The sequence below is a fragment of the Streptopelia decaocto genome, assembly GCF_964273445.1.
Source record: "Streptopelia decaocto genome assembly, chromosome: 1".
NCBI lineage: Eukaryota > Metazoa > Chordata > Aves > Columbiformes > Columbidae > Streptopelia > Streptopelia decaocto.
Genome location: NC_138663.1, coordinates 85209007 through 85234550, shown reverse-complemented (window position 1 = coordinate 85234550; position 25544 = coordinate 85209007). Strand labels below are relative to the sequence as shown.

General features: G+C 44.9%; 3 protein-coding genes across 3 annotated transcripts; 1 reads left to right on the top strand and 2 right to left on the bottom strand.

Moving 5' to 3' along the window:
- Positions 1-1569: 1569 nt before the first annotated feature.
- PHB2 (prohibitin 2) lies at positions 1570-7879 on the bottom strand. Its single transcript, XM_082054937.1, has 8 exons — positions 7717-7879; positions 7561-7645; positions 7403-7482; positions 7102-7286; positions 4893-5022; positions 4330-4433; positions 3846-3923; positions 1570-3288 (listed from the first exon to the last, which is right to left on the bottom strand). Exons 1-8 carry the CDS (start codon positions 7841-7843, stop codon positions 3208-3210), a joined length of 870 nt encoding a protein of 289 aa, XP_081911063.1. The 5' UTR covers positions 7844-7879; the 3' UTR covers positions 1570-3207.
- A 196-nt stretch (positions 7880-8075) lies between these two features.
- Positions 8076-10281, top strand: EMG1 (EMG1 N1-specific pseudouridine methyltransferase). Its single transcript, XM_082054927.1, has 6 exons — positions 8076-8263; positions 8341-8442; positions 8762-8903; positions 9268-9326; positions 9487-9636; positions 9956-10281. The coding sequence occupies exons 1-6, from the start codon at positions 8123-8125 to the stop codon at positions 10067-10069; spliced, it is 708 nt and encodes a 235-aa protein (XP_081911053.1). The 5' UTR covers positions 8076-8122; the 3' UTR covers positions 10070-10281.
- Positions 10282-10504: 223 nt separating this feature from the next.
- LPCAT3 (lysophosphatidylcholine acyltransferase 3) lies at positions 10505-25544 on the bottom strand (the record flags this gene model as incomplete). Its single annotated transcript, XM_082054911.1, is given in 14 exon segments — positions 10505-10857; positions 10977-11103; positions 11214-11372; positions 11907-12054; positions 12679-12845; positions 13169-13255; positions 13990-14098; positions 14498-14676; positions 15733-15770; positions 15892-15985; positions 16122-16228; positions 16346-16453; positions 25348-25501; positions 25503-25544. Coding segments are annotated over 13 exon segments (1509 nt in total). The 3' UTR covers positions 10505-10857; positions 10977-10986.

Genomic DNA, 25544 nt, shown 5'->3' with positions numbered 1-25544 from the left:
GTAATTACAGGCCTGTCAGTCTCATTCTGGTGCCTGGTAAAATTATGGAGATTATTCTAGGAGCTATATTGAAAAACAATGCAGTCTTTGGTCAAAGCCAACATGGGTTCACAAAGGGAAACCTGCCTTACTAACAATCTTTCATTACAAGGTCACATGCCTAGTATACAAAGAGAAGGCAGCAGATGTGGGTTTTATTTTAGCAAAGCTCTTGATACTGTCTCTCATAGTACCCTTCTGGACAATATCAAGCACACAGCTAGATGTGCACACAATACAATGGCTGAACAATTGGCTGATGGGTCAGGCTCAAAGACTTGCAGTAAATGGGATAACATCCAGCTGGTGGCCAGTCACTAGTGGTGTTCCCCAGAGCTCATTTTTAGGGCCAGTTCTCTTCAAAGCTCTTATCAATGACCTAGACACAGGAGCTGAGTATACTGGGGGACAACAGGTGGGAGTGTAGCTCTGCAGAAAGGGATCTGGGCATTTTGGTTGATGGCAAGATCAATGAGTCAACCTGTCCTGGCAGGCAAAAGGGCCAACATAATCCTCGGATGCACTAGGCACAGTATAGTCAACTGGCCAAAAGCAGCAGTGGTCCCACTATACTCAGCATTGGTCGAGCCTCACCCCTGAGTATTGCATGCAGTTTTGGGCTCCACTATGTAGAAAAGATATAAAAATATGTGCTCAAAGGAGAGCAACAAAGATGGTGAAAGAGGGCATGACTTACAAGGAGCACCTGAGGATACAAGTTTGTTCAGCTTAGAGGAGACTGAGGGCTGACCTCACTGCTGTCTACAGCTTCCTCATTAGGGGAAACAGAGAGTAGGTGCTGATCTCTTTGGTGTCCAGCACCAGAAAACAAGGGAATGGCTTAAAGCTGCATCACCGATTCACTGAGAGGGTTGTCAAGCTTCCCAGGGTCATGGCCCCAAGCCTGTCTGTGTTCAAGATGCTTTTAGACAACACTCTTATCCACAGTTTAATTTTTGGGTTGCCCTGGGAGCAGTGAGGAGTTGGACTCGATGGTCTTTGTGGGTCCCTTCCAACTCAGAATATTTTACGATTCTACAATTCTGTGAAATCTTCAAGTATTAAATCTGGTATAGGGCAGCCCAGTGAGACATGGAAAAAATGAGCCCCTGAAATAGAAAAAAAGTTGCCTTAAAAGCCCAAGTACAGAAGACAGTTTAGTCAGTGGAGGAAGATTTCTCCTATACTTTTGGCCAGAAAAGCAGGAAGAAAAATAAAACAAGATGTAACAATGGATGTCAGGACACAATACATACATGCTGCTGTGACATGGAAAAGCAGGTAAACCTATGCTCACCTCTACTGTCTATAGGCAGCTAAGAAACCAGCTCTGATCAGCCCTGCAGCTGTGTGAGCATCCACACCTGCTCTTTTTCTTCCCACCCAGTGACCTCTGTGTGAACAGGAGGGCATTTCCCTTCTTTCCCAACAACATCCTGATTCTGCCTTCAACCACATAAAAGCTCTGTTCCACCTCCCGCTGTGCAAAATAACCTCTATTTCTGGCACTAAGCACACTTAGACACAGTATAAATTTCAGGGGTTTTAATTTTTATAAATGTTTGAAAGAATCACTGAGCAGAGAGTGACACAGATATTCCAGCAGTGACAGGCACCCAATGAATGACATTGTCCTGAACTTAGTCCCAGGTTCTCTTGGGATCAAGAGTGAAAGAGAGACAAAATTTACTAGAAAAAACATCTGGTACTGATGGCAGCAGAATTCCCTCACTTGGCCAAAAATCCCAACAAACCAAAACTGATTTTACCCTACCGAAATCTAAAAATTAATGAAGATTAGAGGTGAGTTACTATATCCACATGGTTTAATACCAGTAAGCACCCTTCCCCCCTCCCCAGGTTTAAACTGGTGGGGTGAGAAAGGGATTACAGCTGCCTAGTGGCAGAGCCCAATCCCATAACTGGATCACCACAGATGGAGCAGGGGCATGGGATCCATATCTGGCTTCTGGATTAGCAACTTTAAAGTGAGGGCAAACAATACTAGCAGAGGGACTTCAAAGCTCCTCCCTCCTATCTTCTGCTGGTCAGCGCCAGTGGTTCTAAGATGCTTTAGTTTCTTTCATTTCTTCCCTTGTTTGAGCAGGAGACTGTCACTGAAAGCAAGACAGAAGTGAGTCATTAGTCCAGAAAGCACAAACAAAGCTGAACCAGACCCTCACTATAGACTTGCAGATGTGGGGTGTTATATCCAAAGGATCTGGACTTCAAGTCCTTCCTACTAGGTAGTTTTGTCAAAGCCCCGTAAGTCTTCTGGGATGAATAAGACAGGATCTGGTCAGAGGTAAGGAAGAACGGTCTTACAGTCACAGATCCCACAGAAAATACAGCTCCCACAGCTCTGGCTTCCTTTCTTGATTCTAAGGAATATAAGCTTTTAGCTGCATGCTATTATCTCAGCAGGCACTGCCTTGTCCAGTAAACAAACTCCTGCCAGCTCAGAAAGCAGGGAATAGAGTTTTCTAGAACAGGCTGGACAGCTTTTGGAGAGTAACAAGAGCATCTTTCCTAGAGCTCATTACCCCAAAGAAACACAAATTCCTACCATCATCCAAATGCCCTCTTTGCTGTAAATGCAATCCTGCATTTGTATGTCCTCTAATCTGTCCCTGTATAGGCAGGACAGATCAGAGGGTGCTCCTCAGTTACCCCTGCCTTCCCCATACAGGGTTCCTTATGGGACACAAACAGAGCTCCAATTACTGAGTATCTCCTACTTCCTGTAGATGCTTCTGTGGCCTCTACAAGGAAGGCTTCAAGCTTCACATCACAAATGGAAACTGAGAGAGATGGAACAAACTTCCTGCAGCCAGAAATGCCCAAGCCAGAAACATCCCAGGCATCAAACATCAACACCCTTGTTCCAAGTACTGAAAAAATGGATTAAAATAAACAGTGCCTTACCTTCCTCTGTGTGTCAGGAGATGCAGTAAGGAGGAGGAAAAGGAAAAAAATAAAACAAAACACAAGAGTAAATTGATTACATTTAACAACAATCTCAATTTCCACAGTAAGTAAGACTGCTCCCTACTTGGCTGTGTCCTCTGGCATCATGCTCCTCTCCAGATAAAAGATCCTGAGAGAGCTCCAGAAAGGGGGGACCAGCTTCACAGGTAGGGAGCAGAGAAATCCAGCCATCTGGCCCCTTTACCTGGTGAAGCCCTCATCCTGCAGGTTCAGTACCAAGTTATCTGCTGTGAGATACACACGGTTTTGTGAGCCAGCAATCTGAAAAACAAATCAATTAAAAAGATGCCATAAAGGACTATAAATGCACACGGAGGAACAGCACTGAAAAAGAACCTCTCTCTCCCTCCAGATACAACACTCTCGTTTTGTTCACTTAGGATCTCAGTTAAATCAATGCAGTTTCCCAAAACAACTCTAACTTCCTGACTTCCCATCCCAGTGCCATCAGACTTCCTAAAAGAAGTGCTCAATCTGTCCCCTGTCAAACAGACCTTTGATCTCCCACTTTTCTGTTCCCTCTTCTCAGCCTGCAGGGAACCAGGAGCTTTTGGTGGCTGCAGCTGAGTGTGGGTGATGGAATCTGATGTCGATCTGGCCTTGTCGTATGTAGAGCATGAACTCCTAGCCTCACATCTAATTGCCGATCATTGCAAACTAAATCTTAAGCTCTACTTGAGCCACGAAGGGCTGAGTGGGAACAAAGATCAGGACAGGGCAAGTCACATTCGCCTTAAATTCATCATATGGCCACTAGGTTGGGAGGGCAGCACAAAGACTGCAGAAGGACAAAGGAAATACTGTGCCTCATTGCTCACCGTTTTTGAGATGTTTTGAGCAGCTCGGATCTTACGTAGCTTGATGTAGCCTGGATTCCTGCTGAGAGCTTCACCGAGGTACAGGGGAGCAAAAGTTAAGGAAGAACCTGCTAACAGAAGCTACCTACCCTCGTGGAATTCTACCCAAGCCATATCATCAAATATCTTAACAAACTCCACCCCAATAACCTGGGCATTTGGGCAGGCATATTTTAACTTCCTCAAATCAATAACAAAATTATGGATGATGGTCACACACAGCCAATAAAAGTTAAAGCTTACAACAGGGAGTGAAGGCTCATGGCCTTCTCTGCTCTGACCTGTAACCTCACTCCAGCCAATTGCAGAGGAAACAAAAAATGACGGTGACCTCCCTGAAGCTATCATCTCATAACAGTCTCCTAAGTATGAGCCCAATGGGACAGGTTCTCAGGACTGTCAAGCTCACAAGCCACATCCCACAAAATCTCCCAAAGCAGGATATCATCTTGGCAGCTGTAGCTTCTCCTTCAGCCTGAACAATCTTCTGCTTCTGCTCCTGTTTGGCCTTCTCCACCAGAAATTGCGCGCGCTGTGCCTCCTGCTGGGCTGTGGAAAGAGTGGTCAACAGCACTGAAAACAGGTCCCATTTTCCGAGCCCTCCACCAGAACCCTACAGGCCTAGAGGCTCGCTTCCAAAAGAACTGATAGCGTTCTGGGGCAAAATTCACAATTAAGAAATGTGTCTAAGTGTACTTTTTCTTAAATAAAACCAACAGCATCCAGACCCCACACAAAGTGATAAGAGTTCCAGTGTGACAAGGAACCCTACAGTCTTGGGAACTCAGTCCCTCCAATGATCTATCCCTGTAGCTATGACACAGAGTTTTCTGATAATACTTTGAGAAATAACCTGTTTAGCTCAATTTCTAAGGCAGCTGAGATTTCTAACTCTACAGCTGTATCAGTGCAAAAGCAATGACGCTGGCCCAAATTCTGCTTCATTGTTTAATAATTCAATGAAAATGCAAAGGCAATTCACCCTTTCCAGGCACAAATTGAACTCACCCACTTGCTTGGCCTCCACAGCTGCTGTGTATTCACGACTGAAACTCAGCTCTGTGATAGCCACATCATCCAGGATGAGGCTGAAATCCTTGGCTCGCTCTGTCAGTTCTCGCCTAATGAGCAGAGACACCTGAAACCCAAATATAGCAAAAAAAGAACAAAATACAAGCTGTTTCTCACTTCCTGTGTACTCCAGAAGTGAAGTACAACTGCTCTTTACAGTTCATTCACTTAAGGCCCAAGAGAGACATTACCTAAAACAAACCCTGAACCATGGACACGAATACCTACTATCTCTGAATCTGCCACCTCTAAATAACACTGCATATCCACAGCTACCTACCACATTTTCAAAACTACACTACAGCTTATAGTTATTACTTAACTATACAACTAGTAGTGCAAAAATAAAATGGTCTTGAAGTTTTTTGCTTTCATATCCTATCACATCTAGTTCCACGATTCCTACACATTTTTGCAAAAACTGTTTCCTCCTCCCTTTTGAATCTGTCACTGTTTGCAGTTTGACTGTCTCCTCATATTTGTATTTAGATTAAGAAAATAAAAATTACCACTCTCCGCTGCTAAACACTGTAGACATATCACATCTCTTAATTACTGTAGCTACTCGTCTAGGGCGGTTACTCCATCTCTTTTGTCTTTTTGCACAAGTGTTGTTGGTAGATCTTTTGATTTACTCCACTCATTTCTGACTCACCTTTAACCTTTTTCAGACAGGCTGACAAGTCCTGCACTAAATATTTACTTAAACAGAAATCATTACCACAGTATCACATCCTTGACCAGTCTAGCATTTGCTTCTGCTTTGATTGCAGCCATTTCTGAGCAGAATTCTAAAATTATGCCAGAATCCTTTACCAAGTGAACTGCAAGCATGTAACTAAAGTCACCTCATTATCTTCCGATTATCAACCACTTCAATATGCACCACTTCACAGTAACGAACAGTAGATGAATATATCACAAGAAGGCAAATTAAAGTCAGTTTGTTCAGAAATTTCAGAGATATCCAAGTCGTCTTTACTTCCAAGAAACCTAAATTCCTTGCAGATATTTGTTTCTTTGCTGTCACATCCTCCATATCCACTCCCTTTATACGAGGTCATTAATAAATCCCTTCAGTGCACAGCACATGGCCTGGCACAAGACCCTGAAGCCCCTGCTATAGACCAGTTCTCACCAGACCTGGACACTTAGTTCTACTATTTGCTTTTTTGTCATGGATCTGCAACTAGTTAAGAGATACTTTGTATTTAACTTTTCTCACAACTTGTACTCTTAACAGTCTCATGAAAGACCTCTTCTGAAGCTTTTTAAAAGACCAGCAACTTCTCTCTCCCTCAGCTGTGACAGGTAACAGATATTTGCAGACTGTCAATCATTGGAACAGAAACTTTCAGGTACAGGCTTTTATAAGCTAAATATTTATATTATTTTGCCACCTGACCAAATTACTCTCTAATATTTTTCTTAACAGAAACAGCTGCTGCCCTTCTGTAGCACCCATTACTGAAAGTTTACTGCTTTGATAATCACAGAATGTTAAGGATTGGAAGGGACCTCGAAAGATCATCTAGTAGTCCAATCCCCCCACCGGAGCAGGAACACCCAGATGAGGTTACACAGGAATGTGTCCAGGTGGGTTTTGAATGTCTCCAGAGTAGGAGACTCCACAACCTCCCTGGGCAGCCTGTTCCAGTGCTCTGTCACCCTCGCCAAGAAGAAGTTTCTTCTCGTATTTAAGTGGAACGTCCTGTGTTCCGGTTTGTACCCATAATCACTTATCCACCTCACTTTTCAGATCCTTTAAAACTGTTTAATTTGCTCTCACAGCTCTCCTGAGACCCATGAAGAGAGGCAGCTAATAATTTTTTTAAAGCCAGTTCTACTGTTGCCTGTGGACTAGGATGTAAATCAGGTCTTTCTACCCTATCACAACATTATGGTACAGTTTCAGGCTTTGTATGCCAATGAATCCAGTTTTCTACTCAGAAGCTAACCGTACAGCCTTAATGTTTGTATCTATATCGGAATGAAACTGAAAGCGGGACACAGTCCCATGCCCCCCCCCCGTTCGGATGCACCATCTACTGACCTAATATATCTACATCTGTTAAAACATTCCCCATCTCCACAGTTTCATTATTGCCTTGCAGTCTGAGTGCGAGTCTCCTCCAGAAAGGGTTACCTGGGCTCTCTGAGTGATGAGTTGTGAAGCATTAAACTTGGCTACCACACTCTTGAGCACTTCATTAACAATGGAAGGCAGAACTCGCTCCTCATAGTCCAGGCCCAGGCGCTGGTACATGCTGGGCAGCTCCGCAGCGTTGGGGCGTGTAAGAACACGCAGTGAAATGTTGACCATCTGCAAATCTGAAGAGCAGAGAGATGTGAGCGGGGCCGGGCCCGCAGCCCGAATCCCGCCCCGCCCCCTCCGTCCCGCGGGTGCTGCCTGGACCCCGTGCCTCGGCCTGCGGGGCCGCTCTCACCTTTGGAGCCGGTGGGGGAAGAGATTTTCCGCGGCCGGGCTCGAATGTCGTAGATGATGGGGTACTGGAACCAGGGGATCCTGCCAGGGGCGGGAAGCGCGTTACGCAGGGGCAGCGGCTACGCCGGCCCGCGCTGGGGCGGGGGATCTGGGCCCTACCTGAAGTGCAGCCCCTCGGCGAGAATGGTGTCCTGCTGGACGCCGCCGATGCGGTTGAAGAAGATGGCCCGCTGCCCGCCTTCCACTGTGGGGAGAAGCAGCACAGTCAGCGCGGACGGCGGAGGAACCGAGGCGCGGGGGAAGGGGGGGACTCACCGATGAAGACGGACTCGCGGACGCCGTAGGCCAGGGCGCCGGCGCCCAGCAGCAGCTTGAGGGCGGTGCCAACGCCCCGCGGCCCGGCCGGCAGCCGCCCCGCCAGGTCCTTCAGGTTCTGCGCCATGGCCGCGCCGCGCCGCGCGCCCCGCCGGGAAGGACACCGGAAGCTGCCGCCACCAAGGCGCTCCGGCGGGAAACCCCGGCGCAGGAAGCGCCGCTGCCCCTCCCCGCTCTCCAGCCGGCTTCCGGCACCGTCACGCTACCATCCGGAAGTGGGTCCCGCCGGAGCGAGATAACGAGAGCATCCTGGGCGCCATCTTGGGTGGTGGGGGCGGCCGGTGGGCGGGCTGGGGGCGAGGCTCCCGGTGACGTGTGCCCGGTGCCGCGCGGCGGCAGCAGCAAGATGGCGGCGCCCAGGCGGCCTCGTGAGGACGGCGACGGTGAGGAGGCGGCGGCTGAAGACGCTCCGCTAGAGGCCAAGAGGCCCTGCGGGCAGCGCCGGCTCTTGGTGGTGCTGGAAGGGGCGAGTCTGGAAACCGTGAAGGTGCGGGCGGGGTGGTGTCCGCCGGCCCGGAGGCGGCCGTGGGTGCCCGTGCCCACCTCTCCCTCCTTTGGCCACAGGTGGGCAAGACTTTCGAGCTCCTTAACTGCGACAAGCACAAGGGGCTGCTGCTGCGGAACGGCCGGGACCCCGGGGAGGCGCGGCCCGACATCACTCACCAGGTACCGGCTTTTTGCGGCTGTGGCTGCCCGGGCTGCTGGGGGGTGGCCTGAAGGAGGTTGTCCCGCACTCCGGAGCTTTGCTTGTGCCTCTGGAACGGGGGTCAGTTTGGCACTGCCCGCTATGCTCGTGGTTCGTAAGTGTAATAATTTTATTTGGATGTAGGATTTTGGTTACTGTTGCAGTAGAGCTGACATGGCCAGATGAACTCTTCTGCCTCAGCATTGGTCTCTTGGGTATTCACAGGGCTTAATCCTCAAGTTTTCCAAGAGTCTTCCCCTGTGCACCTTTTCTACTTTCACTACTGTTTTTCTATTTCAGAGTCTCCTGATGCTCATGGACAGCCCCCTGAATCGGGCTGGCCTTTTGCAAGTATATATCCATACCCAGAAGAATGTTCTCATTGAAGTAAATCCCCAAACCAGAATCCCAAGAACTTTTGATCGATTTTGTGGTCTTATGGGTAAGTGATTCAAACTTTTTACTAGCCACAAAATAATGCAGAAGGGTGGTTAGGAGTGCAAGAATTTTGAGTCAAAAAGTTGTACCAGCTTTAAAAATGTGAAAGTGGGAAAAGAGAAATAGAAGTGGCTTTTTGTGAATTCCAGGATGCATAGTCCAACTACATGTTCCTTAGCACAGTGGGGAGTGCCTCCGTGAGACTGTGCTAGCAGTAAAATAACTCACTGATCGGTATTTCTTAGGACTACTTTAGAAGACGCTGGGAACTCTAAAGATAGACTTCTGTATACTTTATCTCTGATCACTAGGTAGAGGGTAGGATTCCTCTAGCAAAAGAATAGACAACTATCTTTCTTCTCTCTCAGTTCAGTTGCTGCATAAGCTCAGTGTTCGAGCAGCTGATGGGCCTCAGAAATTGTTGAAGGTAAACATTCTTTGACTGTTCACAGGTAATGTCACAACTTTCCTCCTTTGCAGCTAGTGATGTAGGGTGATTTTTTTTTTTTTTTTCCCCAAACTATGGATTTAGCTATGTGGCAGGGTCTTTAACCTCTGTGCATCTATTAACTTTCTGCTTTGTGTAGGTAATAAAAAATCCAGTCAGTGATCATCTCCCTGTGGGCTGTATGAAGATAGGCACCTCTTTTGCAGTTCCAAAGGTGTCAGATCTGCGTAAACTGGTTCCTACAGCGGAGCCAGTTGCCATTGTCGTGGGAGCTTTTGCCCATGGTTCGGTAAGTGCATTTATCTGTTACTTGGAGTTATAAAAATCTTTATCAGCATAGATTTCCATCTTGTACTGACCATGTTGTTGTTTTTTTTTTTCTTCTGCTCTTTTTTTGTTTGGTTCCCCCTGTCCTGTCCCCCCATTCTTTCCCCCCAGATAGGCTTGTTTTTTTTTTTTTTTAAAAAAAAGCCCAATGCACTAGTGAGGGCTAGCAGGTATCCTGCTGTGTTTAACCTTGGAGAAATACTGTGCCTCTCCAACCAACAGAGATAAATGGGACTAAGTGAAAACCTGCAGCTTGATTTTGTTTTTCTTTCTTCCTCTAGGTGAATGTTGACTATACGGAAAAGATGATCTCCATCAGCAACTATCCCCTCTCTGCTGCCCTGACATGTGCTAAAATTACTACTGCCTTTGAAGAAGCGTGGGGAGTAGTATGAGCCCCTGCTGCTACTACTGTCATGGTGGACTCTTACATGATGACTCCATGTTCTGGAGAGCCTCTTTTACTGAGGTGTGGACCTGGTGCCACTTTGGGCTCCTGGGAAGTGAACAGCTTCAATTTTGTCCTTGTAGTTTCTGGAGCAATGAGACTTTAAATGGATGCCCCACCAGCCTTTTTCTCATCTATTAAAGCCCACTTTTGAGAAGAGTGCTTGTGTATCTTACTTTCTCATGTTTAATATGCGGTCAGGCTTGATCCCTTTATAGCAGGGACTCAGCCCAAATTTGTCATGGAACTGAAATTCTCAGCAGTGTCCTGCTCACCCGGCAGCTGAAGTGACTCAGTCCTGTTGTGTCACCTTGCTCAGTGGTGTGCAACAGGTCATACTCTTGCACCAAGGCACCCAAGAGGAAAGGAACTGAAGCCAATATGGAAAAAAAACAACAGCATTTTTTTTATCTTGGATGACAAACGTAGAAAAGTCAGAAGGTGGCTCCAATCCAATACAGTGCTTGCCTTGAGTGTTTTACAATCATCGGATACCAGCAGAGAGAGATGAGTGTCCGCTGGAGGGTGGCAGAGAGATAAGGCAACATACAGAAGGTGGAGGATCTGGAAGGAGGCTTACTCCATCCCCCTCCTTTTGGGTTTCTGACCCTGTGCTTTCTCTTTCCCCCTCCTCGCGCTGAAAAAAAACTCATACTTTAACACAGCAAACTTGGCAGGTGATGCTTTGCTTCCGGAGTGTTAAATTGACTCCTACAAATGCACGGGTGGTACAATCTGAAAAAGAGAAAAGTGCTAGATTTGTTTTGGTTGATTTTATGTTTGCCTTTTACCTTGGGATGTAACATTGCTGCCCACTTCAGCTGTGTGGGATTCTCTACCTCATACAGCCTTACCTTTTGGCTGTTATTCTGCTTTTTTTAGCTTTTCTTTTTGTGGCACAATTAATCTGCGAATGTGAGGCAGCACCAATAATAAGGTGAAGAACAATACGTGGCCGAGGAAATAAATAGACCTGTACACCTGTAAAGAGAAAGGCAGGGTTAAGCATCAGCAAGCAGCTTTGAGCCAAGCACATAAGAGATGGGATGGAGGGAAGAGAGTTGCTTGCATGGGCTGTCTGTGGGTACTACCTTTATCCATTTGTCCCAGGTGAAAAGGCAAAATGGCACCAGAGAGTAACCCATAAACATCCAGTGGTTAGCCTGCTGCAGCACATAGAAGATGGGCTGCAAGGCAGTGATAGAGGCCAAAGTGCTCAGGGAAGGACTGTCCCGAACAAGGTTTATGACCTAATTTAAAGAAAAAAACAAGAATTCTGATCAGTTGAATGTCCTATGGCTACATATGCAGGCTCTGGGGCCAAAGTCATCTATCCAGCTGTGTAAAAAGAGTTTTAGTAAGCAGTTAGTCTAAAAAAGAAGCTAAGGACCCCATCCTCAAAATTTTAACTAAAAGAAACAACAGTTTAAATATAGAATACGGTTCTGTCAGTACTGGGAGACTTAGCAGAGCCATTGAGCTCACGTGATTGTCCCTCCAACCTTTCCAGCTGCCAAGCACTTCAGTTGCCCTCTATTCATATGCCAAGTTCTCCACTTTCCTTCCTGTCAGCTTCTGCAATAAATTTATGGCTTGCCTTTGCAGAAGCCAGCAATGTACTGAGGTCTTGAGAACAGAACTGTATCATGTTTGAAAACCAATTCCAAGGTAAGAAGCCACTTTTCATATTTAATCCAAGTAAATCCTTCAGTGTGTCAGTTTCCAGACCCAAGGGAAAAGGCGAATGCAGGCCACCCTATTCTGGTAAGTCAGACAAAGCGCACCTGTCTTTCAACGATGACTATCAGCAACTCCATCTGAAAGCACACCAGGTAGCCAGAGTGCAGCCCATGCCAAATGGCCAGGAAGAACAGGGCCAGCGCCTGTGACAGCAGTTTGTTACCCAGGAACTTCAGACGCTTGAAGATGTAGCTAGAGCAGAAAATAAACAAACTCAAAGTGCTCCTAGTTTATTGTCTGTCCTCCCCTCTCCATGTCAGAGTTGCAGGCCCCAGGGGACTTTGCATGCCCTATGGTGACAGGAACAGCAAGATAGCTCCCCTTACCAGGGCAAAATGTACCTCAGTCCTTGTTTTTAAAGAAACCCCAGTTAATGGGCAGAAGTGGTTCATCCAACAATGCACACAGAAACTACATTTTACAATTCAGTTGAGTCTCCCAGCAAGTGCTGAACCAAAACCCATTTGGGTGATTGCATAGGGAGCATCCAGAGGCACGATGTAGGCACCAGCTGGCAGAACAGTTCTGTGGCTGACCACACAGGCCAAAGGGCTTGCCATAGTCTGGTTCTAGCCCCTGCCCTCCTGCTGCCATCAGCTGCTTGTCTACATCAGTGAACTGCTGTTTTAGATTCCGTGAAAAGATCTGTCTAACCCAGTAAACTGTTTCAAATGGCACAGCAGCAAAATGTAGAAGAGCATAAGAACAGAAAACTGGCAGATTCTTCCTTTAATGCTCCCTCTCAGCCCAGGATCTTGGTTCTGTTGACACAGACATTACCCACACATTATAGAAGGGGAATTTTGTCCTGCTCACCGGGCCACCCAAGCATTGGTGTTGATGTTGAAAGATGCAATGGTCCCTGTGAACAAAGGTGTTGTCTCATATAACCAGACTTTCATGTTTGCACAGGCATTCCACAAAGGCTTTCCACTCTGGTCCTTCCCATTGTACCCCAGACCAACAAGGATGCAGACACCTTCCTATGGAAAAGATTCACAAAAAGGATGAGAGGAAAACGTTGCCTCTCCCCTTTTTTTTTGTGGAAAGGCAGAACTGAGGAAACTCCGACTCTCGCTGTGTTCAGTGGAGAGCACCACTGCAGACAGAACAAATGGATTGAAAACTGCCTGCTTTTTAGTTAGCTAGCCTTTGATTACTTAAAGCAAGCTAAACTGATCTGCACTGATGTCCAGATATTTGGATTACTTCCATTTTGCATTAAATCCGAGAGCATTTTAAGTAGCTGTAAAGGTGCAACGTTTACTCACATGTCTTTTGTTTCTGGAATGACAGCTAGACTCACCGTAACAAGCCAGCAAGTCACGTATTTGTAGAGTATAATTTTGCCCCAGATCAGTATGTAACCACAGCGGAACCAGAAAGGCTTCTCCTGCAGAGATAGGAGTGAAACAGAATAAAAATTAAAAATGGAGTTGAGTCGCAATAGTGAGACAAGGAAGATGAGATCTCATCACTGTCTTCCATTTCAATCTGATGTATTTGTTGAAACTTCTATATAGACTGGACTGCCAGGCTATTGGCTTATGCAGATTTACACGTAATTCTCCTTCTTTTGGTAATATTTGGCTTTACTGAAATATGTACTTTGGGAGGACTGGGATTAGCATAATTATTGCAGAATTTACACTCTCATTTATTCATACTGACACAGAAACACCAATAATCTGCAAGTAGGAATTACTTGCTAAGAGTTTTCTAAGAACCTCAAAGCCTTGCAAGTTACTCTAGTGAAGTTCTTCGCATGTAATGACTAAATGGAAGGACATTAAAAGGTCACAGAATACATGTTAGGTTTCTATAAACAACAGCAGCATCTAAGATTAATTCTCTATTTGTAAAAGTTTTCATTTGGTTCAGTTCAGCTTAACACATTCCCATTCTGCATGAAGTGGAATGCATAGGACAGGTAGTAAAGCCAAATCAGTTGTGGAAAGGCTTATCGCTAGCTGCTGACTTAAACTGAGGAAAAACTAAAACAAAACAAACAAAACAACAACAACAACAAAAACAAACAAACAAACAAACAAAACATTATTGTAGATCCAGTGCCCACCACAGAAGTGGAATTCTTCCACAACCCAGAACTGCCAAATGAATACATACCATATAATCATCTGAGATGAGGTATTCATCAGAGATGTACAGGCTTGACAAGGTATAGGTTACTAGAAATAAGAGACCCAAACCCAGGCGCTTGAGAGCAGGCACAAAACTGAGAAAAAAAAATACAAAGGTCAAAGAAAAGCCTTGGAAAAAGACCATCAAACTCATAATTTTAAAAACAGAAGTGGAGAGGAAGAGGTAGGGGAGATAGCAAAAGGGAGTCACCATGTTCCACTGCAGCAGATGCCTCCATTTGGAAGCTGGGATGCTAACATTATCAGGTTGGGACCAAGTCTGTATGAAAGATGTCAAATGGTTGTTGACATTCAAGCCCTAGAACAATGCTAGGACCTTAAGCAGAGAGTTATAAGCTGCCTTGACCTATAAAACACTTTTAGTCACAGTGCTTCAGTGTCCAGGCAAGAGGGCACTCTGCTGCAGGGAACACATGGAGGATTCAGCATTCTGGGATCTTAGGAAAGCAAGGAGCTAAGTGGCTTCTTATTACCTATTGGGTCTCTGGCCTTGAACGTCAGTCATCTCACTCCTTGCCAGTTTCTGATAGTCTGTCATGGAGAACTGAGGCCCCACCATGAAGGCACCATAGAAATAGGAGAATCCTGAGACCTCCAACAAGGTAGGAACTCCCCGGACAGCAAATCGCCGCTGCTCAGGTGTCAGGATCTCCTGCACCAAAGGGAGTGGCATTAACATCATCCTAGGGGATCTCATAATAGCTCTGGATACTATGTTCTCTGCCTACCTCCTTAATGGTCTCAGTACTTGCTCTCCCATGTATATGGAAGTTTCCACTTTGTATATTCCCCTCCTCAGCCCTCTCTATCCCTATCCCCTCTAAACAGCAACAAGATCCAATGGTTGATACCAGTTGCACAGATCTCTATTCCCAGATAAGCTCAAAACATGGAAGGGATCTATTGACATGCATCCCTGCCAGCACAGTAGGCATAATAAAAGCACTGTATCTGACCTATTCCAGTCCCTGACAACAATTGCATGTACTCTCTCCCAAGACCTTATCATCCTACAATTCCTACTGCTTGACGCAAGAATTCATTGTCTTTAAATACTTGAAACTTCAGCTTAGGAAATTTCAGCTCAACCTGGTTTTCTTGCAGTCAGCAGTGATTCCATGGATGCTCAAGACTTGGTCAGGCCCCAAACAGGAGACAGGGAATGGAGATGCTTGAAGTAGGATGTGCTGTGCAACTTCTGTCACTGCTTCATCTGCTCTAAAAACCAGGCCCTAACAAATGGTAAATGGCAACCATTCACAGGCATATGGTAAGACTAAACAATGGAAAGGAAGATGGGAACTGAGATCTAGTACTGATGGTTTCCAAGTTAAAGATACACTACCCACAAGACACAGAGCACTAAGGATCAGCAATCTAATGCAACAGATTTGGGGGAAGGAGATAGTGGGGAATTTGGAAGGGGGCAGAATAATATTCTGACATGATTGAAACATCTGTCCACCTCTAATCACTGTTCCAAATAATTTTTCGTCCATCTCTAATCTCTATTCAAAATTATTTCTTTCCATTCCAGAATTCAGTGCCTTTAGAAACACCGAGGCTCTCCTCTCAGCTATGGCTTTTACCAAACAGTGAATGCAGCTTGCTAACTCACATCCTTTGAATTTGATTTTCTGACTTCTAGCTCACTGGAAGAGCATGGAAGAGGGAAGGAGGAATGAAGGAGAAATGCTGTCTTACTCACCGGATCTTTTCCTCCATCATAGTAATCGATGGCCAGACCTAGAGGTGTGAAACAATTATTTGAAGCCCCGGGATGGGCTAGTTTGGTTGAACAAGCAGTCCTCTCTTCCCTGAGGCGCGGCTTGCAGAGTGCAATAGATAGGAGGGAGGTGTCACTCACCAATCAACTTGAGTGTCAAGACACAATGTGGCATTGTCCACTTGATGTCATAATGCTCTGTGGCTGTGAAGTAATATCCAGCCATAAGGTACGTCTGAAATAAACCATTGTTTGGGTTATTCAAACTAATTCCTCTGGCTCTTTTTGATCTGTCTCCACTTTTCCACCCAGAGTTGCTACTGGGAAGTGCAAAACTGAACAAACTGATGCAGTAAGAAAGGGAGTTTTACCATCTGAAAGAAGAACGTGGTGAAGACGGCAGTGATTGTGCGACCCATTAGTCTCAGTATGAGGAACTGGATTAGGACACATAGCAGTGAATGACAGAACTGCATCCCTGTGTGACAGGAAAAAGAGAGAGATGAAGTAGAAATTACATTTTTCCCGCTACAGATCCTCTCAAACCAGAGCACACCCTACGCCAGGCAGCTTTCTCTTCCCAAACTCATCTTACCAAAATTGAAGTAAGCAATTGAGAGTCCTGTGAACATATTGTAGAGATGAATGAGGTAGGCCTCCTTCTGGAAGAGGAAATAGCGCTGGAACAAGGCAAAAGGATATCCTGAGTAGAGGAGAAAAAAAAAAACAAAACAACAAAACAAAAAAACAGATGAAAGAGTTGCAAATTAGCGTAGATAAGAATTTGTAACGGTCCAGGTTATAGCTTTCTTGAACATGTTGTTAGGAACATGTACTTTACGTAGATATATCATCAACACAGGTCACAGTGTACATTCCTGATATTGTATTTCCATCTTGGGAGATAGATGCCAGATGAATTATTCTGTATACTATACAGAATACTTTAACAGGAACATAAATATTTAAAAGTTGACATTGAAGTGCAAGAAATTCCAGGATTGCAGTTTCTGGCCTCATTCAATACATCAGATGAATAATGCTGAAATACATGAATCAGACTTCAGTCTCTGATTGGTTTCCAAATTCTGTGATAAATGCAGTGAATGTAGTAAGAAACTGGATTAATAAAAAAAAAAAAAAAAGAGGAGGGGAATTTTATTGTCAATACCATTACATTGTCCCAAAAAATTCAATCCCTGCTCTCACCTCAGTGAGTTCTGCTGACCAGCTTTAATCCAAGAGTTCCCTGAGTGACCTCTAGTAGTATACTCTTTATATTATAACTCTCTAACTTCATATTTGCATCCAATTTGTGAACTACTGAGCACACAAAGCTGTAACTACAATCTACTGGGTCTACATATGTTGTATTTTTTTTTAAATCAAAGTCAGAAGCATTTCATATGGAGCAGCTGAAACAAGTGGAAGGAGTTTTTTCCTTGCATTTTCTGTGTCTTAGCTCCTAGTCTAATTTAGGAATGCATCCACATTATTCATCTGTAGCTCTAGTGAGAAGCAAACATTTGTGAAGCACTCTTGTAGTACACTGAGAAGTGCCATACATAAATCCACAAATAAATTAAATTCTGTCGTCCAGGTGAGGTTCAGGTAGCATGCAATAAATATTGCCACGTATTAGACAATAAATATATTATGTTTAAATACATATTGACACAGGGAGTGTTGTCCATCTCATACATATGTGAAGTCTGTTCACACAATGAAGTGTTTCTAAAGGCATGTGCAGAATGAGCTGAACTGGGATAGTAGAAGCAACTTCAATTCTGCCATTTAGTAACTTACTGCTTTACTTTGCAAGCTTGTGTTCTTTTATCCTGACTAAAAAGAAAAACAAAACCAAACAAAACCAAAAACAACACCAACAAAAAAAACCACCAAAAACTCCACCAAAAAACCCAAATTCATCACATACCACTATACTGGCATCCACACTGCTTATTAGCCTAGCTGAAATCTGTAGCAGTGGGTAGACCTCTGCTACTTGCACTAATGGAGTAATAGTAGCAGTAGGTAGTCATGTTTTATATGGAAAATAAATAAAAGGTGATGAAATGCACATTTTGCCAAGAAGTGTCTGACAGATGGAAGGTTTCCAATAACCAAGGCCAAATCTAGTCACCACCATGCAAGGAAATGAGAAACTCTGTTATGTTATGTAAAATACACTTCTTGCAGTCTATCAGGGCTAACAGGCTGAGGTGTGACTGGAACCATTTTCAGGTTCTCTCCATCCCCTCAAGCCCTTTGGGAGGGAGTCCTAGAGCTGAGACTTCAGGGTTACCTCCCAGATCTCACATGGCAGCATGCTCTGCTGTGCCCAGATGTGTACTTGCTGCTGCTGAAAACGCAGCTGCTGCTCCCCACTGCCTCTGGCTCTTGCCGCCCTTCTTTCGGTTTTCCCTGCTTCCATGTTCCTGTTCCTTCCTCCTTTTGTAGCCTGTGCTGGTTTCCACACCACAGGCTGCTGTCTTGGTTTAAGCAGCCAGCCAGACCCACATACCATGGCCCTTTGCCTGAAGAGCCTGGCAACCTCGCTCCTGCCCATCCAGCTTGGCCTTCCCTCCTGTAAATTCCAAGTTCCCTTACCAAACACTTTACCATAACCCTCCCCTTCTGCTCCCACTCCCCATGCCTGCTACACAGCCTTCTTTTCCTTGGCTGGCATGCACTTCTGTCCCATCTCCCCCGTTGCTTCCCTGAACGCCAGCTGAGGGAGGAAGGGGAATTGGCAAAGAGAGTTCATCACACGGGCTCTCTGAGGATACAGGAGTAACTAAAATAATTAGAGCAATTAATATGATTTTTTTTTTTAAAGTAGTATTGTCTTCCAGCCTTCTAATCAGAAACATACAGACAGGGATTCTTGTTTTCATGTGCCAATTTTCCTGCTGAAGTTTAATAAACATATTAACAACTGGCTTTGCAAAAGGGAAAGTGACAACAAATTTATAGAGTGTTACCATTATTTTAGATGGAAAGTTAAAATACTGAGATTTACTATGGAAAAATGTTTCCCCTTTTCAAACAAGAGGGAGAGAAATTAGATCAGAAATACAGGTAAAACACAATTTATTCCTGTTCCTCAACACATATAGTTTTAAAACTACATTTTCAAGGGCTTCCTGCTGTCTCAAAAAATCAGTACAATCTTGCAAAACATTCCATTTTCATTGGGGAAAAAAATATCTGTTTTTTTGGCTCTAGCCATTCCTGTAGATAGAATTAAATTATGACTGGATACTATAATGTACCTTGCATTTCTAAAAGCCAGAGATTTTATCTATTTTCTCCAACTAGTGTTTCTATTCCTTCAAAGGCCTGTCTCACTTGTCAGGTGTACTCCTTTTTAGCTCTACACAGGAGATCATATTGTGGTTTGAGTAGTGCTGCTCTAAAGGAAAAAGAATTGTGACCCCTTGCAAACAGAGAGCTACTAATACGGATAGCATATATTTTTTTAGAAAGCCACAAATTTAAATCCTGGACTTGCACCGCATGGATGCTGTTCCAGTTCAAAAGTCACAACATCCACCTAAAGTCTTCTGATATCTGGAGCAATTTGCGAATACTCTGGACCACAATTTAGTTACAGTTTTGCTGCACAGGAGATAATTTTCTCAGTTTCACAACCTGGCCAGTTCCACACTGCAGATATAAATTTTAACCCTCAAATGGCAGTGGATACTGAATATCAATAGGCATTCTGCTGTGGCCTGTGTACTTCTGAACACTCACGATGTATTAAATAATGAGCTACTCCTACTGATAACAAGAGCAGTACTCCCACCCCACTATGTTGTTCGCAAAGCAGCCTGCATTAGCATAGCAAAAGCAGAAGAGCAGTTTTTGAAGTTACTGTTGCCTCCCAGCCACCTTTCTGTCACATTTGGATATGTTAGCGTCAGGATGTCGCGTTGCTTTGCTTTTGCCATTCAGAAACAACAGGAGTGGAGTTCCTGCTCCTCTCTTGCTGAGGGACCCTGCCCAGCAGCTCCCAGTCTGCCCAGCTCCTCTTTCATAGCTCCTCCAGGCAGAGCAGACCCAGCCAGAACAGCTGTAATACTCCTGGAGAAAGCAGGTGACCCCTTAATCTGAAGTGCTTCTCTTCCTCTGTGCACCCCACAGTTGAAAAGCAGTCTGCATGCTGAGTTGAATTTTGCCTCTAGATATAGATTTTCTACAGAAGAGAATTATCAATTGACATAAAAGGGCCAAATTAGCCAACACATGCTGCTGATGATAAATTCCTCCCTTTTTTAATTTTTTTTTTATTTTAACTTCTTAGGAACAAGAAGATGATCTCTGGTTAAGAGAACCCCAGCACTGGAAAGAAAGGACAAGGTCGGCTTCTTCGCCACAGCCATTTGGGAGTAATGGACCACTGCACAACGTCCAAGTTGTCCACAGACACAAGAATCTAACTGAGCAAAAGAAGCAAATGATCAAGAGGCTGAATTAGGCAGGAGCAAAGTTCTACTAATTCCAAGCAAAAATAGCACTGTCAAGTTTGCCATCTTCTGGAATGGGTGATTAAGATGTCTGTCTTTTTCCAGAGATAAAGCTGCAAATAAGAACACCAGAAACATTCTTTTCATCTCTGCTCCCTTTATTTCCCCGTTTACATGCGTTAGCTCTGTTTCATCTTCAAGAGAGCAGATCAGACTCTTTTTCTCTTCTCCCTTTTGCTGCTTAGTTAACTCCACCTATGTTAACATCTAGCAGATCAATTGTCTCAGTTTTCTCATAAGAATGCTAAAACTAAAAGGAAGTGGACAACAGGAAAAAGAGATGTTACCTAATATTTTTACTTCAAAGGTATTTTTTTCTGTCTACAGTACTGCAAAAGTCCCACACTGTGTTTAGTATTGGGTACATATATATGAGTATTTTAATTCAGCTCAGGAGTATACGTCTAAGGTCCACTTAACGGTGCTTTAGTTTGCATAGTGGAACTGTCTCAAAGCATGTGAACTGGACTCTTTTCAGATGAAAGTGAACTGAAAATGAACTCCAGTGGGTGCTCAGTCCATGTGACTGGACTGAAGTAAATGCCCAAACCCATCAGGTACTGATGCAAACAATTCTGCTCTACAGATTTGCTTCTACTGTACCATTTTACTTGTTAATGTAGACACGGTCAGTGTATGGCATTACACAGCTTTTTTTTTTTTTAATTTAAATAAGAAGACGTATTTGAAATGAAGAATTTAAACAAGGTAGCATGAGTGCTCTGTGACAGGGCTGGTTTTAGCACCTCTGCCTCTTAAAACTTCTCACATCTCTTACCAGTTGTCTGCCTCCCCTTCAGTAAGGTTCTTGTTTGCCTGACCAGCTGGGCGCTTCATTTGGGCAAGTCATCAGCTATGGGTGACCATAGGGAAAACTTCACTGAGCCTAAAAATATTCAGGATGCTTAGAGTAGGAATAAGCAGAGGATGTAAAAAAAAAAATGGTGAGAGGTAGGAAGAGGTAAGATCACCTGCAAGCAAAGCAGCTGGTTTCTGGCACCTACTCAGCAGGAACGTGTTATTTTCTGCAGCTCACTGCTATGTCTGTACATGAGGGTCCCAGGGCTCTTCCTGGCAGGTCTGGGTAGATCAGCAGGGCCAGTTCTGGCTCAGGGCTGTAAACACTATGTTGTCTCCCCCTCCATATTATGCAGTAAAACATCCCAGGTAGCTTGCTGTGTAACAGTATGGCCAGATAAAGATCTTTAATTCTTTGGGATCATACAGCCATGGAAGAAATAACACCAGCCTAAAGGCTTAAATACACAGTGCCACAAGGCCTCCTGTATCCTGACTGAGCAGTGACAGCAAGAAGAAAGCTGTCTCCTCTCACAGGAGGACAGCACAGTAGCACAGAAACCCTCTTCTCTCCTTCACACCACCAGAGGGGCTCCCTCCCTTTCTCCGCTGAGAGAACAGAACAGCCATTGGTTCAGACCACTTACTCCAGCAACCTGGAAGTAACTCTGTAGGCACGGAGCTAAGACCACTATTGTCTTCCATGCTGACCTACAGACAGAGTTTCTCCTGGTGGAACACTGGGACCTGGACCTACTGAAGAATCTAAGTTAGAATACCTCTCTGAAAAGACATCTGGATATGACTGACAGATATTAGTGTATTAGACATACCACCATTTTTTAAATGTTGGGGTCCAGAACCACACTTTGAGTATCACTGCTGTTGATAACATTGCCAAATTGCAGCCCAATTTCTTCAAAGATCTTTTATGCAAATTTTCACATGTGGGAAGCATGAGGTAAGTTTTTAATCTTGTACAATCTAAGTAACGGACTCTATTCTAGTTGTATTCTTTGCTTCAAAATTGCAGGATGTCTCTGATTTAAATACAAAGCTCTGACTAAAGTCCCCATAATGTACTCAGCAGTGTGCTGTTACAAACTTCATTTGTTCACTGAGAAAGCATGGTGCCCTTTAGGACTTATCCAATTTTTGTTATTGGTTGCTCTTCTTTCCTACTTTCTCCTTCTCTCATTCTCTCCTGTATTTACTTTTTTTTTCAGTAGTAGCAGAATGTTACTAGTTTTAAATTACGTCTTTTGGTTATTTCAGATCACGACTAAGTGAAAACACTCATTCTGAATCAAGAGTCCATTCAGACTAATTTTTTCAACAATAATTCAGCTTCCTGTGAAAATTAATGTAAGAAGTTGCAAAGTCCTTTGCAATTCCTCCTCTTTTGCAGAAGGCTATTTATACCATTTTGTGGTGATCTGCTGAACAGTGAAACCCTAGAAACAGTTGTCGCAGTAGAACGGCACTGTGTAGATGGCAAACTGCATCACGGAGGGAGAAATAAGCAACAACTTTTTAATCCATCTTTGGAAGAGAGTACTGTGCTTCATCTTCACAGTCTTGTTCTCAAATAATTCAGCAGTATTAGCTGCAGCCAACAAAACTATTTTCCCCCGATTCTACACAAACACCTGAACTGGAAGAAGTAAAGGAAAAGCAATACCTTGCCTGTCCTAATGCCATTTCCAGCTTTTAGAAAGGCCTTTCATTTGTAGCCCATGCCATCATATGAAGCGGTCATCAGTGCTAGCTGCATTAACAACAGGCTTAAGGCTTTCAGTCACATTAAAACGATTGTAAACTAAGCTGCAACTACATTAACATTTCTTTTCATGTTAGTGCTGGGTTAAGGAACTCTTCTCACTCTACTCTCATGTTGCTCTGGAGTGGTGCTTGGCACCATTTTAATGTAATGGTATATATAATGCTTTACTACCCATCCACTAAACAGGAAAGCTGAAGTCAATCCCCTATGCCTTAATGGTTCCATCTATATGACCTGCAAGAGAACCAAACTACAGGCAAGGCTGTTGTGCATGCCTTTAAGCCTTTCATCTGAAGTTACACCTTCAGTTGCATGTAACTAAGAGATACTGAGCTAGGAAGGACGGACAAGAGAATATACAACTCTAGTCTGGTTTGGTATACTACACTTCAGGTATGTGAGGGAAAGAGTTGGGAGTGGGTTCCTGGTACCTGACACACAGACTTTTAATACAAATTATAAAGATCCATTAAGACTTCATGCAAAACAGACAGAGGCCTACATTAGGAAAAGACACTGTGCCATCTCAGTGGCTTGGTGTCAACACTGCACGTGGAATGTTTATGGATCTATTGACTGCAGTGGGTATTTCTTCTTATTAAAATGATAATTATTTGCAGTTAATTTCAAAGCAATAAGTGGTTTTGCTTACCCATAAGGACACCAAGCAGCCTTCCAGTGTCATGTTCTAGCTTATTGCTAGTGAGAAGGAACTCTGAGAGTATGTTCAAAGTGCATTCTGCAAAGGCATCAGTCTACTGTATGTATCTGCTTCCACACACACTTTCTAATATCTTTTCTGCGTCAGTACTTGTTAGACTAGTTCCTTGGTTCATTCAGTTGACTAACCTGGTAGTAAACCATCTGCTTTTTCTGGTTTAGGTTTCTACCAGGCAAGTAACTTCAGTCAGATTGTAATTAAAGTACCAGAGACAGATGTGGGAGAAAGGAAAGCAGGACTTTTCCTGTTCAGCTGTGAAGAGCTGCAAGACTAATTCACGCTAACTTATGTGCATGTCCTGTATGTTTCCTATTGCTTTTTTCTTTATAGAAGAAATTTGGTTTAACTGACTTCTAAATTAAGTTCAAAATGATAGTCAGTTCAATCTCCTATATCTACACTTGACGTGAAAAATGTTTGGTTCGGTTTGATCTCACATATTGTAGATTAAATCATCAGAAATAATTCTGCTCCAGACCACATTTATGAAGTGACACAACTTTTCTTGCAACTCTTTAAAAAAATTATACTTTTAGTTAGCCAAAGGAACTTTGACAGATCACACAATAGCAGCTGTATCCCTTCAAATATACTTTTAGGTACAGAGAAAAGCTTGTCTTTCCTTTCTGCTAGGTGAGTACACCATCAAAAGCTTTCAAAACCCAAAGTTTCTTTGGGCATCTGTAGAGATGTATGTAGACAACATGTAGACATACACCTGAATTAATGTTCTGGGAGCTATAATGTGCTGCTCAATTGCTAGCCCACATCATAACAACAGCTCTGCCTTAACTATCTTATGCTTAGATAAGCATAAGCAGTATGTGTTTTGCAACAGGCTTCGCATTGCAAGTGGAGCACAGGACAACATCCCAGTTCTTCTGGCCACTTAGCTTGCAGGCTTTGCTCACCCTACCTGGTAGTCCCTGTGATGACACGCCACTCCTGCATAGTTCCATGACTGCTGCCGACATTAATAATGTCTCTTGGCAGCAAGATCCCTGCAGTCTGACAGGGCAACATGTCAGAGGGGTTGTGGAGATTCCTGAGTGTACAGCCCTCCAGACACATGCTCATGGGGAATTTGATGCATATGCAGCACCTGCCACTTGCACAAAGACAGCAGAACAATTGCAAACAAAGTTCTTATTGTCCCAAACAGTGCTCAGGACACAGACCCAAATCGGACTTGTCTCGCAGCAAGCTGAATGCCAACATCGCACCGTACCAGCACGGTGACTGGCTCTGCAGGTCTCAAAGCCCAGGCTCTCCCCCGCGCACCCGTTTCACAGGCAGCCTGCCAGGAGCGCACCCCCACCTCCCTGCGGGGAGACCCACCGGTTCGCCTGCCCGGTTCAAAGTAGATTCCCCCTCTCCCCCGGGAGCGCCGGAGGGTCTCCCCGGGCTCCCACGCCCATAGCTACCGCGAGCCACGTTCCGAACGCCCCGCCGCGCCGCGGCACCAGCCGCACACACACCACCCTCCACCGGCCGGGTTGGGCCGGGCCGTGGCGGGGCGGGCCGGTGGCGGCGGGGGGCTCGCCCGCCGGCTCCGTGGGCACACGTGGCCTGGCACAGCCGCGCTGACACAGGTGCGGCTTCGCGCCTGGAAGGCGCTTCGCGGCGCTGCCCGGTCCCGGCCTCCGCGCAGCGTGGCACGGCGGCGGAGCGGCGGGGTCGCCCGGCCCCACGGCGGGCGGGGCTCCCTTCCTGGGGTGCCAGACCCGTCACCCCCAACTGCCGCGCCCTCTGCTCTCCCTCACCCATCAGGATGGACACGATGAGGCGCAGCGCCTGCTCCGACGAGCCCAGGGCCTCGGCTACCTGGGCCAGGCCCCAGCCGGACCCCGCCACCGCCATCTTCTCCACCGGCCGCCCCGCCGGCCGGTAGCTCCTCGAACCCGGTAGCGGCACCAGCCACCACGGCCCCCGCACCGCTCGCGGCCCCCTCCGCGCCCAT